Source organism: Gambusia affinis, linkage group LG01, assembly GCF_019740435.1.
Source record: "Gambusia affinis linkage group LG01, SWU_Gaff_1.0, whole genome shotgun sequence".
NCBI lineage: Eukaryota > Metazoa > Chordata > Actinopteri > Cyprinodontiformes > Poeciliidae > Gambusia > Gambusia affinis.
Genome location: NC_057868.1, coordinates 11,396,123 through 11,410,634, shown reverse-complemented (window position 1 = coordinate 11,410,634; position 14,512 = coordinate 11,396,123). Strand labels below are relative to the sequence as shown.

The 14,512-nt window shown below is 40.8% G+C and overlaps 2 protein-coding genes across 2 annotated transcripts; both read left to right on the top strand.

The window, feature by feature from the left end:
- actr5 (actin related protein 5) lies at positions 1–5,033 on the top strand. Its single transcript, XM_044132054.1, has 9 exons — positions 1–516; positions 790–1,028; positions 1,144–1,313; positions 1,389–1,606; positions 1,887–2,051; positions 3,376–3,480; positions 3,679–3,818; positions 3,996–4,128; positions 4,285–5,033. Exons 1-9 carry the CDS (start codon positions 124–126, stop codon positions 4,606–4,608), a joined length of 1,887 nt encoding a protein of 628 aa, XP_043987989.1. The 5' UTR covers positions 1–123; the 3' UTR covers positions 4,609–5,033.
- Positions 5,034–7,544: 2,511 nt separating this feature from the next.
- ndufa4l2a (NDUFA4 mitochondrial complex associated like 2a) lies at positions 7,545–12,853 on the top strand. Its single transcript, XM_044132042.1, has 4 exons — positions 7,545–7,838; positions 11,165–11,250; positions 11,924–11,984; positions 12,103–12,853. Exons 1-4 carry the CDS (start codon positions 7,797–7,799, stop codon positions 12,157–12,159), a joined length of 246 nt encoding a protein of 81 aa, XP_043987977.1. The 5' UTR covers positions 7,545–7,796; the 3' UTR covers positions 12,160–12,853.
- The last annotated feature ends 1,659 nt before the right edge of the window (positions 12,854–14,512 follow it).

The window sequence follows — 14,512 nt, the reverse complement described above, 5'->3', positions numbered from 1 at the left end:
AGGCGGGCTGGAGGATGAGCGGCGTTTTCAGTCTCTATCTCTTACGTTGAAACAGTTAAAAGCAACTCGGAACTAATAGCTGGCAACATGTAGTTTCATTACGGGTGTATTTTGCTGTGACACATGTCAAACATGGCTTCTAAAGATCAACCGGTGTGTCAAATCTTCTCCTTCCAGGACTGTAAAATGTCCCCAGACCCAGTCTTTGAGCTCCCGGCCCAGTGCGTGACCCCCACAGCGGCCCCGATAGTGATAGACAACGGCTCCTTTCAGACTCGGGCCGGCTGGGCGGCTCCGGTGGCGGAGTTCGACTCTCCGCGGCTGCTTTTCAGGTCGGTGGCGGCTCGCAGCAGAGGGGCCGCCCGCAGCGAAACCCAGATAGGGAACGACATCCCGAATCTGGAGCCGCTGCGGTGGCTGCTCAAGAGCCAGTTCGACCGCAACGTGGTGGTGAACTTCGAGATCCAGGAGCTCATCTTGGACTATGTTTTCACACACCTGGGGCTCAGCTCGGAGGTCAGGGAAACACAACAAAACTCAGTGAAAATGGATGAACTGATTAATTGATTGTAATTCCGGGAAAGAAATGACAAGTATTCACATTTTGTGAATACTCGTCATTTCAGAATAACTGAAATTTTCAAATAATGTTTGCATTCAAACTCGCACTGTAAAAACTTTAAAAAATAAAATAAAACATGGCATTTAGATTTTATTAATACCTTTATTTCTTCTGCATAAATTGTAAAAGTGAGTTTAGCTGAATTAGTTTCTGATTCTCACATCTAGGGCAGTGTGGAGCATCCCATCCTGATGACAGAGGCCCCCTGCAACCCACTGCACTGCCGGCAGATGATGTCAGAGCTGCTGTTCGAGTGCTACCGCGTCCCTTTTGTGTCTTATGGCGTGGACGGCTTGTACAGTTTCTTCCACAACAACAATCGGAGGAGCCTGCAGCGACCGAACACCGGCATCATTCTGTCCTCTGGCTACCACTGCTCTCACATCCTGCCTGTCGTCAACGGCAGGTGAGTCTCAACACACGCAGACATCAACCTGAGTACTTTCACCTTATTTTGATTGTATTATACTTTCACTTAATGCAGCCTTCCCTGTTTCACCTGATGCAATTTTTGATTTCAGATTGGACGCTTTGAACTCTAAACGTGTGAACGTGGCTGGAAGTCAGGCGGCTTCCTACCTGCAGCGCCTCCTGCAGCTGAAATATCCAGGTCACCTCGCCGCCATCACACTGAGCCGCATGGAGGAACTGCTGCATGGGCACAGCTACGCTGCCGTGGATTACCACGAAGGTACAACACAGATTGACGTACCCACATCTTATTTTTCTGTATTTATTTAATCCCTTTGTTGTGTATGGTCCACAGAGCTGGAGAAGTGGCGCTGCCCAGAGTTTTATGAGCGGGAGGTTCACCGGATACAGCTTCCCTTCTCTGGGAAGGTGCCAGGAGGCTGCGTGAGTGCGGAGGAGCGGCAAGAGAGGCGAGCTCAGCAGCTCCGAAGACTTCAGGAGATCAACACTCGCCGGCGGGAGGAGAAGCTGCAGCAGGATCAAGAGAGGCTGGACCGACTTTTGGCCGTACAAGTAATTATTACTCTAAATATGTAAAAAAAAAAATAAGTAAAAATTTGTTTTCCAACTCTTTAAACATATTTTAAAACTACTTTTATTTATCACTATCAGAAAATGTGGCTCCACATCTGTTTTATTATTATGATTTAATAAAATCAGTGTAAACATACTTTGCTTACTCCATGATTTCAGCACTGCAGCAACAACCAAAAGTCAAGCAAACTGCGACTCTAAAAGCAGCCATTGTTGAGTCATTGTGCAGCACAGCGATCATACAGCCTTGTGTGTGCAGGAGCTGCTGGAGGACGGCCTGTTGGATCAGTTCCACAAAAGCCTCATGGAGCTCAACATGGATTCAGCTGAGGAGCTGCAGTCGTACATCAACAAGCTGCAGCTTGCGGTGGAACAGGGGAGGCTGAAGCTGCTGCAGAGCGACGGAGGGGAGGGGAAAATGGAGGTACGGCTTTTTCTGCTCAACTATTGATTTATCATTTTCAGCCTAGTTTGTACGTACACAGTAAAAATACCCTGAAAATTCAAATAAATTAGAAATTAAACATTTTGTTGACACTGATAAGGCATTAGTATAGTCTTCTCTTAGTGTATGTGTGATCCGTTGTGGCAAAGCTAGAAATATACTTATAAAGTTAACATGTGAAAAGCTAAACCCTTTCTGTTTGGTTTAACATTAATACAGTATATGGATAATCTGGTGACTATTTATTTGATCAATCAATTAATACTTGGATAGAAAAGGTGGTTAGTAAAACTTCAACCAGCTAAAGTCATGCCACTTGGGGAGTATGGATACAGAGGCACCGCCAGGAATCTTGGTCCTCATGACAAAAAATTAGATTGCCCCTAATCTAATTAGGGATTGCAAAATGTTTGTATTTTACTTACTTACCACTCGGAGGGTGTTGTTCTTTCAGCTAATGGCCATTTTTTTCAGTCCCTATTCTTCAATTAACGATTATTCGATTAGGAGATTAGTTGATGATTATTTCAGTAATCAATTAATTACAATCCTAGTATGTTTTCTCCTTGTTTGGATGTGATTTATTGAAAACTCAACTTTGACAAGATCAACAGAAAAAGTTGTCTGCTTCATAATCTTTAAATTTAGCTTTGAACATCATAAAAGTTCATGCCTGGTGTTTCAGCTGCTCTCTAAAAATGAGCTGGACACATGTCAAAGACAGACAGGAGTCACCAGAAACTGATGCAGTTCACTCTGTTTCAATGTGAACATCCTTCTAATGGGTGGAAAACCCCTTAGATTTTTAGGGAGAATCCAACGTTGTTAGCCTTGTGAGATAAACATGGTACAGTTTTGAACATGTACATGAAGCTGGGCCTTGATTTTTCTTCTTAAGGTTTTCAGTAACTTTATTTTCTTTCTTTAATAAATGAAATAGTAATGTAAAAACTGAATTATGTATTCACTCTGTCTGATTAGTCTGATAAACTGATACAGAGATGAAGCACCTTTTCTTTGCACTGTAGATAAATAATTGAACCATGGTTTTGTAAAACGAGCAGATTCCATATTTCCACTGCCTTGCATTACAGTGAGTATGCAAATGTTTGAATAGGTAAAAGTCAGGAGCACTCTTGGTGATCAAGCTTCATCTGTAGTCTAAAAATTTAGATGATCTAGACTTTTTTTAAATTTATTTTGTTAAGACTCCTAATGAATGTGCAGGATTTGTTCCCGCCTGCTGCAATGGATTATCTGCGGCTGACATGACGCCTGAGGCTGTTCTCTCGCTCTCTGCCAGGTTTCGGAGCTAGAGCAGCCGGTGGATGAAGGAGACGGAGTGGCACTGATGGATTCAGACTTCCCCGAGGACCCGCTGTCAGAAAAATCCGCCGGCGTCGTTCAGGTAGTGGCACACTGACACTGTAGATTCTTTAATAAATACATGGGAGCCTCATTAACGCTGTGCTGACGGGCCGGAGCCTGTGGAGGAGTATCTGGAAGTAAACTTTTAGTCAAGTTTTCTGCTCGTGCTCTGGACTTTGCTCCGGAAAAGCCGATGTTGGGGCGGGACTTAAAAGGATGAGCTCAATCTGTTTTCCAGCCCGCCTTCAACATGGCTGAGTACCACCAGCTGTTTGTGGGGACAGAGCGGCTGCGCTGTCCGGAAATCCTGTTCCAGCCTTCTCTGGTCGGAGAAGACCAGATGGGACTGATGGAGACGCTGCAGTATGTCCTAGCAAGGTAAAAACAAAATATTACAGGTCCACTGCAGTAATAACCCCCCCATTGCTTTGCATTGTAATCGGGTGGCTAATAAGAACCATTTTTTTTAAAACAAGGCACAACAGGGTTTTATTTTATGGAAATTCATGCAGTTTTATTAGAACTTCACATATAAATTTGTTTTACCACAAACAGATACACTCCTGAGCAGCAGGAGGCGCTGGTGAGCAATGTGTTTCTGACGGGAGGGAACATGCAGCACCCTGGCATGAAGGAGAGGGTGGAGAGGGAGCTGCTGGCACTGAGGCCATTCCAGTCTCATTTCAAGGTTAACATTTCAAAATGTCTTTTTAAAAATAATGCAAATCATGTTGTGACACATAATACAGATTTTGACGAGCAAAATTGTTTTGAATTGAAACCGGGTGACAAAAAAAAAAAGTCTCTATATATCGTAATAATATAATTTTACCTGCCTACACAGGTAACCATGGCGACCCGGCCAGGCTTGGACGCGTGGTACGGAGCACGGGACTGGGCGTTGGAGCATCCAGCCGCAGCAGGAGCAGAAGGCTGGATTAGCCGCCAGGACTACGAGGAGAAAGGAGGCGAATATCTGAGCGAACACTGCGCCTCTAACGTATTTGTCCCCATGAAGCTCGCCAAACCGGTTCCTGTTCGTCCCTCCGAGCCCCCTGTGGCTCTTCAGAGCCTGACAGGAACCTCAGCTGCCGGGGCAACCGTTACAGTCGCCCCAGCTCCATCCTTATTCACGGATTCTGCTGACGTCAACATGGCTGCCTCCTGAAATGAGGAATATTCATTGAGTTCAGTTTGGACTGACGTGATGCATTTATTTTTTCTGTTGGTTTGATTTGGTAATCCCAACCTTTCAGTCCTTTGCGGTTGGATTATTTCATTATATGACAAATGTTACTCGATATGTTTTGCAGCTGTAGTTTCAACCAAACATTGCTACATCTTTTCCCAGTGTTATAATTTTAGAGCTTTCCTCAAAGACGTCTCTTATTCAGACTATCCTTTGTGAGGCTTTTGTAAATTTGTAATTAACGTCTGTAGAAATGCTGATCGAAACCTTTCATATTGAATGGTGATCACCTTTTAAGGTCTAATGGAAACACGTATTTCAATATTTTGTTAAAAAAAACAACAACATGAGCTTTCTTTGTATATTTGAATACATTTTTTTAATAAAGTTGAGTCTGTTTCATCACTACATTTTTTAAAATCTAATCTAACTTCTTTTCCTTAGGTGTTCCTTTTGTCCATTCATCATGTCTGTTTTGCTTTCAGTGTAAACTAATCCTTTCGTCAGGAACCTAATTACTTTATTTTGCAGTATATTCTTGTTTCCACTAGATGGCGAAAAGAAACCTAAAATGTTATGTCTTTCCTTTTTTATATATATATATATAAATTATTGTATAACACTGACTTTTATGTTTGCAATTTAGAGATCACTAAATGTCGCATTTCTACTTTTCTCTATAGTGTAAAACTTATTAAACTGTCTGATTTCAATGTCTTGATGCGCGCAAGCTACAGATTTTAGACTGGTCTTCCTGGCCAGCGTGTGAGCAGTCCGGTAAATGCGTGGATTTTATTGCTCCTTGGTGACCGTGCAGTGCAGCAGGCCTGAGTAGTTTAATAGTATTATGGGAAACCGTGTCAGGGATCAAGGTTCAAACCAGCGCTCAGCCTGCACTGTTTCTCCTCAAGTAACAACATGGCAGCGGGCGGCGCACATGCACTCGTTCCCACAGCAGCGGCTGACTGAGGCTAATGGGAGCCACGGCGTGCCTGCGACTTCCACAGGATTGGCTGAAGATTATCATAAGGGTAAAAATGGGAGGGGGGGGGAGGAAAATGTTGAAATCAAACTGTATAACTGCATCTCTAAAAGAAAAAAAAGGAAAATTGAAATCAAACTGTATAACTGCATCTCTAAAAGAAAAAAAAGGAAAATTGAAATCAAACTGTATAACTGCATCTCTAAAAGAAAAAAAAAGGAAAATTGAAATCAAACTGTATAACTGCATCTCTAAAAGAAAAAAAAAAGCCACCTTGATGATGTATAACAGGTCTCTACATTTTTATTTCTCCCTACTAAAGGATGACAACGTGCAAGATGTCCTGTCAAACAGCATATTTCCTGCTAGGACCAATCAGCACCATCATTATGTGTTTCTGGACCATGTTTGCCTCACAGCGCAGGGGGAATACCTCACTGACTGGGGGCTTGTGTTTCCAAACAAGCCTGCTGCCACCGCGTTGGCCGGTGTCCAATTAGGAGGATTTGTTTGTGAGCTGCAGTGTAGGTCAGCAGGAGCAGCAGACGGGATGAGCCAATGTCCCGCAGACCTGTGGCGGAGGAGAGGGGAAAATAAAAGCCCAAACCCTGAATCTGTGACAGATACCGGAAAGTTTTTTCTAAAAATAGCCCAAAAAATCAAATTTGGTTTGTTATGGGAAACCTTGTCATTGTCGTTGAGCAGTGAGACTATCCACATGTTTACCTGCACAGACTGTGTGCATACATTTGACTCTTCAACTGGTTGTCCTATTGGCGGGAAAGAACAGTGTTGCAAATTCTGGAATATGCAGTCTTGCGGTTTTTTATATTTTGCTCCCTTGTAGTCACAATATACATTTTTGTGATAGTCTAAAACCAGATGGGTACTTACATTCATTTAAGTAACTTTTTAAATAAATGTGCAATTAGGAGTGGTCTTATACTTTGAAGTATTGCCTCTTTTACTTAAGTAACACACCTGCAGTTTGTTAAAGTGAAACTTCTCCTCTGTGGACGCTGTGGGACGTCACAATCTGGGATGAAACATCTCCGAGGGGCTCTTATGAGGCAAATTGGATTGCATTTGTCTTCACATCCAATTAAACTGATGCACAATGAATCGCAGACACTGGTCCATTAAGCAGACTGGAAGGACAAAGTGTTTCTCTCTCTGAGCTTTTGGTCTGATGGGCTCATTTGGCTTCTCCTTTGTTTTTAAACACTGATAGATTTTTTTCGCAAGTGCATGCAATAAATTCATATAAAGTATGATTTTTTTCTACATGTGTTTTTTTTAATGCTCTGCATCTTTTCTTGACAAGCTAGGCTGTAGCTGAAGCACCTGTTGGGAAAATTTAAATTTCATTTCAAATGCACAAGAGCTGCAAATCCTGTGTTGCTTCCCCTCCTCCCCCCTTCTTCCTAGAAATAATGGTTACTAAGCTATGTTGCTATGTTACCAAACACTCAGAGTTTGAGTAGGTCTGCGGTGGCGCTGACTGGCTGTCTGAGGAGCCTGAAAAGGCGCAGAGACGGCGACCGAGTGTCCAAGACGACAGCTGCAAACATGGAGCATCCAGACTCAATTAGGAGGAGGACTTCTGGGGAGGATGCAACAATAGCTGACCAGCTTGTATTTTTATGTTTTGTCAGAGAAATTCTCATAAAAAAAAATTAAAAAAAATTGTGTTGCTTAATTCCTATGAGAATCTCTTGTTTTTGTATCTGATAAGATTTCAGACATACATTAATTCCCCCCTGGCCTTTGAAAGGAAACTCAATCCTGTTTCATTTCCTCTACTCGTCTCCCACTAGACCAAAAGCAAAGAGATGGATAAAGTCTCCCTGAGCTTTTCCACTAAAGCCTGCTGAACATCTGCCTTTCGCTGGGATAACAAATCATCATGTTCCAGGGAGATGTTCATCCTCAAACACATACAGCATTTAGAAGGGTTGAATCAGCCAACAGTAGCTGTAATTAGATGAAAAAGGCCTCTTTCTCATACCCCTGTTTCCTCCTCCTCTTCCTCCTCCCCCTTGTGTCGCTCCATATGTAGAGAGCAACAGGTCTTAATCCCGCCTGTGGACAGCCACAAGAAGCTGGTGTTTGGCCCGAACTGTCGACTCTGAAAAACTTTTAGTTCATCCTCTGTACATATAGAGACCTGTAAACTGGAGCACTGATGTTCCGGGTGGTGGCTGAGCACGCAAAGAGGCACCCTGGGGTGAGTGAGTCTCATTTCCTCCAGGTTTGACTTTAACGTTCTTATGATGTGTGGTGATTTTTTATTTTTTTATTTTTATTTTTTTTAAAAAGCTATTTTTTCTCTTTCTAAATTTCATGGGATGACCCTTGTTTTGAAAAACTGTGAAAGGAAATTCAGCCACACGATGTTTATCACATGAGTTTAATAAATATAATTAGCATTTTGCTTTTTGTTATAATAATTTTGATTACAAAAGTAAATGTGATTGTGGTATAATTTTAATTAGTTTTTGTTTTAGATACACATTCATTCTTTTTTTATTATTATTAGATTACCATGTCCAAATCATAAGTAGGTCAACTTTTAGATCATTTCTACTGGCCATTGATTTTCAGCAAAAATACTGTGAAATTTGATTTACCTTAGTATATTTGCAGTCAAATGTCACTCCCTACTGTACTTATTCCTGTACTTAGCCAGCTTATGCAATCACTTGCAATGTCACTCATTCATTAATAGGTTAAAGCAGGAGAGATAAAGGGAAGACTAATTCTGTCTCTTCTAATCTGGAGCTCTCATTCAGTCAGTTACGTCATTCCTGCAGCCGGTTTTAAAATCAACGCAAAATCAGAGAGGATTAAGGCACCAGTCATACATAACACATGAAAAAAATGTATTCAATCTCCTTAATTATCTGACAAAATCAAATCAGTTACTGGTGTAAAACCTTTCCTCAAAGACATACGTTTCTTCCCCCACAGTGGAGGGGATTATTTCAGTCTTTATCCATTTCCACGAGGGCTGACAGTCTTAACTTTTTGTCTCTGGTCTCCTTGGAGAGACAGAGAGAGAGAGAGAGAGAGAGAGAGACAGAGAGAGAGAGAGAGAGAGAGACAGAGAGACAGAGAGAGGGAGAGAGAGAGAGAGAGAAGCTGCAGGGATGAATCCCCAAGCTTCCAGAGCTCCTCAGCATCGTCTATCATCCCAGAAAACCGACAAGCACCAAGACAGAAACCGCAGAGAGTAAAATCCCTCTGAGACTCTGCAAACCTGCCGCATCAACCTCACACAGACGGACGGAAAGAGACAAAGAGACAGACGGTTAGAGTCCAAAAGTTTCAGTCAGGGAGACAAAAAAAAGTCTGACAAATAAAGACATCAGTCAGACAAATACACAGATGGAAAGAGTGAAAGATAAGCAGAGCAATATCATTATGAGAGTGATAAAATCTCTGACACGGAGATTTCTTAAAATCTCCGTGTCAGTTCAGGCCAACCACCAGAGAAAATTGCAGAATGAAAGTATGCTTTCGTCTATTTATAAGTAAAGAGAAATGAAGACAATCTGTGTTAATAATATAAAACACATAATAATCATCATTGGGTCGATCAACCGATTGATGATTTTTTAAAAAAAAATTTAAATCTTTAAATTTCCGCCATTGTACATTGAAAAACCTATTGAAGTTTGACCTTTCATCACCAAAGACCCTTCGCTCTCCTGCCCAGGTCAGCCAACCTGCTGGAGTTCATTATTTTATTAAACTAAACTCCTGGTGTAACTTCCTCGAATTAACTTTCCATCTGCATTGAACTCTTACATTGTGGGGTTGTTAGTGGCTTTAATCCTCCTTCAGGATCCATTTGGCTCACTTTGAGATCATGTCAGATTGATGTGAGTCAAGCTTTAACTTGTGGTCAGATTTCCTGGAGGGGTCAACAAGCTACCTGACATCTAGCTGATGGTGTTTTTCATCCAATTTGTGGGCATTTCTTTACATATTGACAGGAAGATCATTCCATTTCTCCTTAAAGAGACCAACTAGCAGCTGTTGCCAAACCTTTTCAGATCCCCATCCCTGAAACTACAGCAGACTTTGGAATCCAAGCTAATGTAACTAGACAAGACTATAGGACAATTAAAATTTAAATACATGTTGTTGTTTTTTTTAATCTATTTCTAAATTGACAAATTAAAAAAAACGTAGATGAAAAAATATGTAAAGATAAATGTATAAGTATAGTAAATAAATTTATGTTTGCTGTCTATTAAGTAATAAGAGTGTATGTTAATATGTAATGCAACATTCTTTTATATGAAAACGTAAAGCAAATGGATCCTTTTATCTTAAGATTAATGAGAGAAAAAAATAGTTGTGGGAGCCCATGGGCTAGTGTTTCCATTGCATTCTGGGTATAAAACAGAGATGGGTTTTGGTGTTATTTGAAGAAGTCGGCTTGTCCAATTCAGGAGCTAGCCGTAACAAGAACAACTGCAAATAAAAGCAGAAAAGCAATGAAAGTATTAAATTACTTTCGGTCTTCTGGAAACATTATTTTCCACATTAAAATGCAGCACAGGCGAAAATTGTATGACAAAGAAGTTCTTGTTCTTTGAGTTTGTTGTTTTCCCTACAGACCGTCATTTAGAGTCTTGCATAATTTCGTATCTCTGCGTCAGCTAGTTCACTGGGATGACAGGAGGCGACGGAGCAGAAGCGGGTCACTAATTAATCAGCAGAGCTGTGATTGGTCCGCTGTCCAGATCACCTGTCTCACAGTTCCGGTTGTCCTCACCTGGAAAGAAGCAAACCGGCTGCGATTTTCTGATGAACCTGGAAGGGAATGACTGGAAAATATAATCAGATTTTTGATTGGCATAAACTTCCCATTAATTGGACTGGCAGATTAAGGGTTTGGACGACTGAGCTGCGTCACCGCAGTATTTCCTTCTCTTAAAAAGATATTTGTGTGGCTTAAATTGACAAATGTGATTTTGCTCTTCACATGAGACCGCAGCTGGAAGGACTCGCTGCTTTTCATCATATCTAAATTTATTGAACACGCTGTGTTGAAATTACTTGTTTTTTGACTAATTTTTGTAATGGAAACAAAACTGTTTGAATGAACTTTTTTTGACTCATACTTTTGCACAAACTTTCCCCCCCACATTTTACCATGCTACAACCACAAATCTGAATGTGTGTCAGAGTTTCAAAAAAAAATAATAAATAATTCACAGCCTTGTCAGAAACCTAGAACACTTAGGCTTCTTTCTATGTACATGTTTAGTTATTCGAAATTGCGATAACATAATACGTACACCCCATATAGCTCATATTACATATTTATGGTTTCACATCTATAAATATTAACTTCTCAAAGCCAGAACACACTCAGGTTTCAGGGGTGGGTTCGGATCCGGTGTGTTCCAATGTCTTAACTGTATGAGCCTTTTTGCAGGTTATGCTTTGTCATCGATAAAATGATTTTGTTTTACTTCTTATCTTATCTTTTAATAGCAAAGAAATAATAATTGTTGATTTTTATCTGTTTGTCTCCAGCTAATCCCCCAGTTCTTCTTTATCTGCCTGGGAATGGGTGGTGCATCTTTATATCTTCTCCGGCTGGCCAGAGGACCACATGTCACGTAAGACTTTTTGAACTTTTGCCGCAGTGTTGGATAAAAAAAAACAAAAACAAAAACAAAAAAAAAAACAGCCTGCAGTAATTAGACACAATCCTCACTCGCACTCACACTTCGAAGTGACCAACACAAGTTTTGTATAGCTGTGAAGTAGAAGGGAAATAATATGAGATCCGCAAAGTTTATTGCAGATAAAACAGTTTAAGCTTTCAACAAAATAAAAATCAAAAGTAATCTCAACATACGCCATGTCTGTAACAGTCAAACTGACACCAATCAGACTGCATTAGCTTCAGGCCTTTTTCTGGAAGTTTTTTCAGTTTGCGCGCCTTCTTAATCAGTGATCAATATTTATGTTTTCTGAGTAAAATCTATTCATTTTCAACCAACTCAATCAGCTTCAGTGTCATCCTGAGTCTCTGCTCTGGTATTAGCTCTAAGCCTTTTAAGAAATAGCTCGACACGTTGCTTGCTTTTGATGAATACCTTTGTCCCACTCGATCCAAGCCTTGCTGGATTTGATTTTAGTAAGCTTTTGGCTTAATGTCTGGTCTTAGCAGGTCTTGTAACATGTTTGCACACCACTGTTTATTTAGTTATTTTTAAAGTTTCTTTAAAAACAATGGTGGTAAAGATTTAAAGAGGATAAAACAATTCCTTGTTTTTCTGTATTTAGCTGGAACAAGACAGATAATCCTGAACCATGGAATAATCTCGACCCCACATACCAGTACAAGGTAATCCAGATCATACACAAACATTAGCTACTACTTAGTCCACACAAGTTACAGAGTAATTATTTTGTTGCAGCAGCAATCTTCTGTTTCATTTCATGTTTATGTTCTTCTTCTGCAGTTTGTGGCAATCACCACAGACTATAAAAACTTGAAGAAGGAGGGTCCTGATTTCTGAACCGTACAGCTCAGAGTCAAACAGGAGGAAACGAAGATCTGGATCTGGACTCAAATTTCTTTCTCTCTTTGTCTTTTCTGATGTCAGCACTGCAGGTTTTGGGTGAATCCAACTCTTAAATCCAGATGTTTGGTTTTAAATAGCAGCTGATTGCCTGGTAAATGTGACAGCAAACTATTGAAACTGCTTACTGAAAGATGTAAGACACACAAACCTTCTGCCTGTGTTTGTCCTATTTTACATTACTGCTTGTTTTTCTTAGTCATACTTGCTTCTAATTTTCATCACTGACAGTAATTATCTCAAGAACACGGCCTTGTTTTGGAAATATTGTTTCCACTTTAATTTTCACCACTTGACATTGAAGACAACCAGGGAAAAAAAACATGCATTAATCTAAGTACTTTGTAGGTTTCCAGATATTCCTCCTAAATGTAAATAGCATGTAAAATATGCGAAGGAAAAAAATGTACCAAAACAACCCTGCCTTATTTTTCCTCTTTACTATCCGAGCGTTTTATAGAGCAACGCCGTCCTGCCCTCCAGCAGCAGTCATTGTGAGTGTTTGCACTCCACAACCGACGCATGACTGTAAGTTCAGCTGTCACTTAATTTACCAGCGATTGCGTCAGTTATGAAAGCATCGGGTGCTTTAACCACATCATATTCTTTCAATAAATGAACCGGGGATTGATGGTTGCCGAAGTGTTTATTTTGTCGTGAGTCGTTTCCACATGGTGGGCAGGTGATTGTTGTTGTGCGCCTGGATGGAAGTGAGAGAGATACGGATCTTTTTCCACACACTGCACTCAGAAGGTCTGATGGAGCCGAGCCGTCTGTCGGCAGTACGGCTGTCACTTTGCAGGTGAATGATGCTTATTCAGTGGAGCCACCTTCAGACTGTGTGTGTGTGTGTGTGTGTGTGTGTGTGTGTGTGGGTGTGTGTGTGTGTGTGTGTGTGTGTGAGAGAGGGAGACATGTAACAGCAGCCCAGTGTCTTTGATCAGTGACAGGATTTTAAACAGTCCACCCCTGTGTGGCATCCTAAGAGCAATACAGTAAACGTAACCTGAGCTCACATACATAATAACACAAGCACACGAGAACACATGCATAATAATGGTAATAATAAATCCTAATGAGGGCTCAGTGTTTGACGAAACTATCATCATTGATACTTCCATGAAAAGGGGTAACTTGAACGTAAGGAAAGATGATTATGTTAGTAAACCTATTTTTTAAAATCAAGCTCCAAATATCACCTCTTTTGCTGTTTAATACTCACATCCTTTTCATCATTTCATCCTTTACTTTCAGGATTTTCATCTGGCGTGGGATGTTTGGTTGTGTCTCTTTCCACTGAATATGATGTTCATATCTGACTGCATTAAATACTGACTGTATTAAATACTGTCCCTTTACTACTTAAAGGGACAGTATTACGTATTTTCCAGGCATATAGTGGCATCTTATTGCATGATCCAGTATCTATGTCACCTTCAGTTGTAAAAAAAAAAAGTTGTATGTATCAAAGATGACTTAAAAGAAATTTGACCTTGTAATTTAACACCGTGAAATTGGGCTACTGTCTCTTTAAGAAGCTTTTGCTGTTCCTGACACTCCTGACAACCTTTCTTGCACTGATAAGTAGTTCCTCTGATGAGCTCAGTTCCACCAGGTGTTTGCTAATTGCTGCTGCCGCTATTCTTAAGGAGCTGAATGGGGAAGCTGCAGGAGAAGGATGCTCTGTGGGACGGGAGCTTGACTTGGACATTGCAGCTGTGGGGAGGAGCTTTGTGGAAAGAGGCAGCGTTTTGTAAGAGCAAACGTTTAGGCACCCCTGAGTGGTTGCCACGGGAGATTCAAGGATTTCTCAAACACGCATGAAAAAAACCCCTCCAGATATATTTTTGATGAGGAAATAACATTATCGCAAGACATAAAACAAACAAAAAAAGTTGAAATTACATAACACCTCCACCACTCATCTGCCTTTAAAGGTTTAGATTAGGAACACAAATAAAACCACCTCGCATCACAACAAACACGGTTTAATAATAGTAACCCTAAATTGACCTTGAATTGAGCAAGCACATGGTTTCCCCGACGTTTTAAATGCATTCAAAAATCTCACAAAGACAAGTTGTCAGGTCATGAGAAAAAATTCAGCGAGACGAGGCGGGTCATCATTTATTTGTGCTGTGATGCTGCAGAGTGTTTGGGGGTTTTCTGACAACACAGCTGAGAACTCGACCCAACATCGCCGACCCCGAGTTCAGCCAGAAATCTCTGGAGACGATACACATTCCTCTGGCAAAAATCTTCAGCTGGAAAAAAACAAACTGGAGAACAG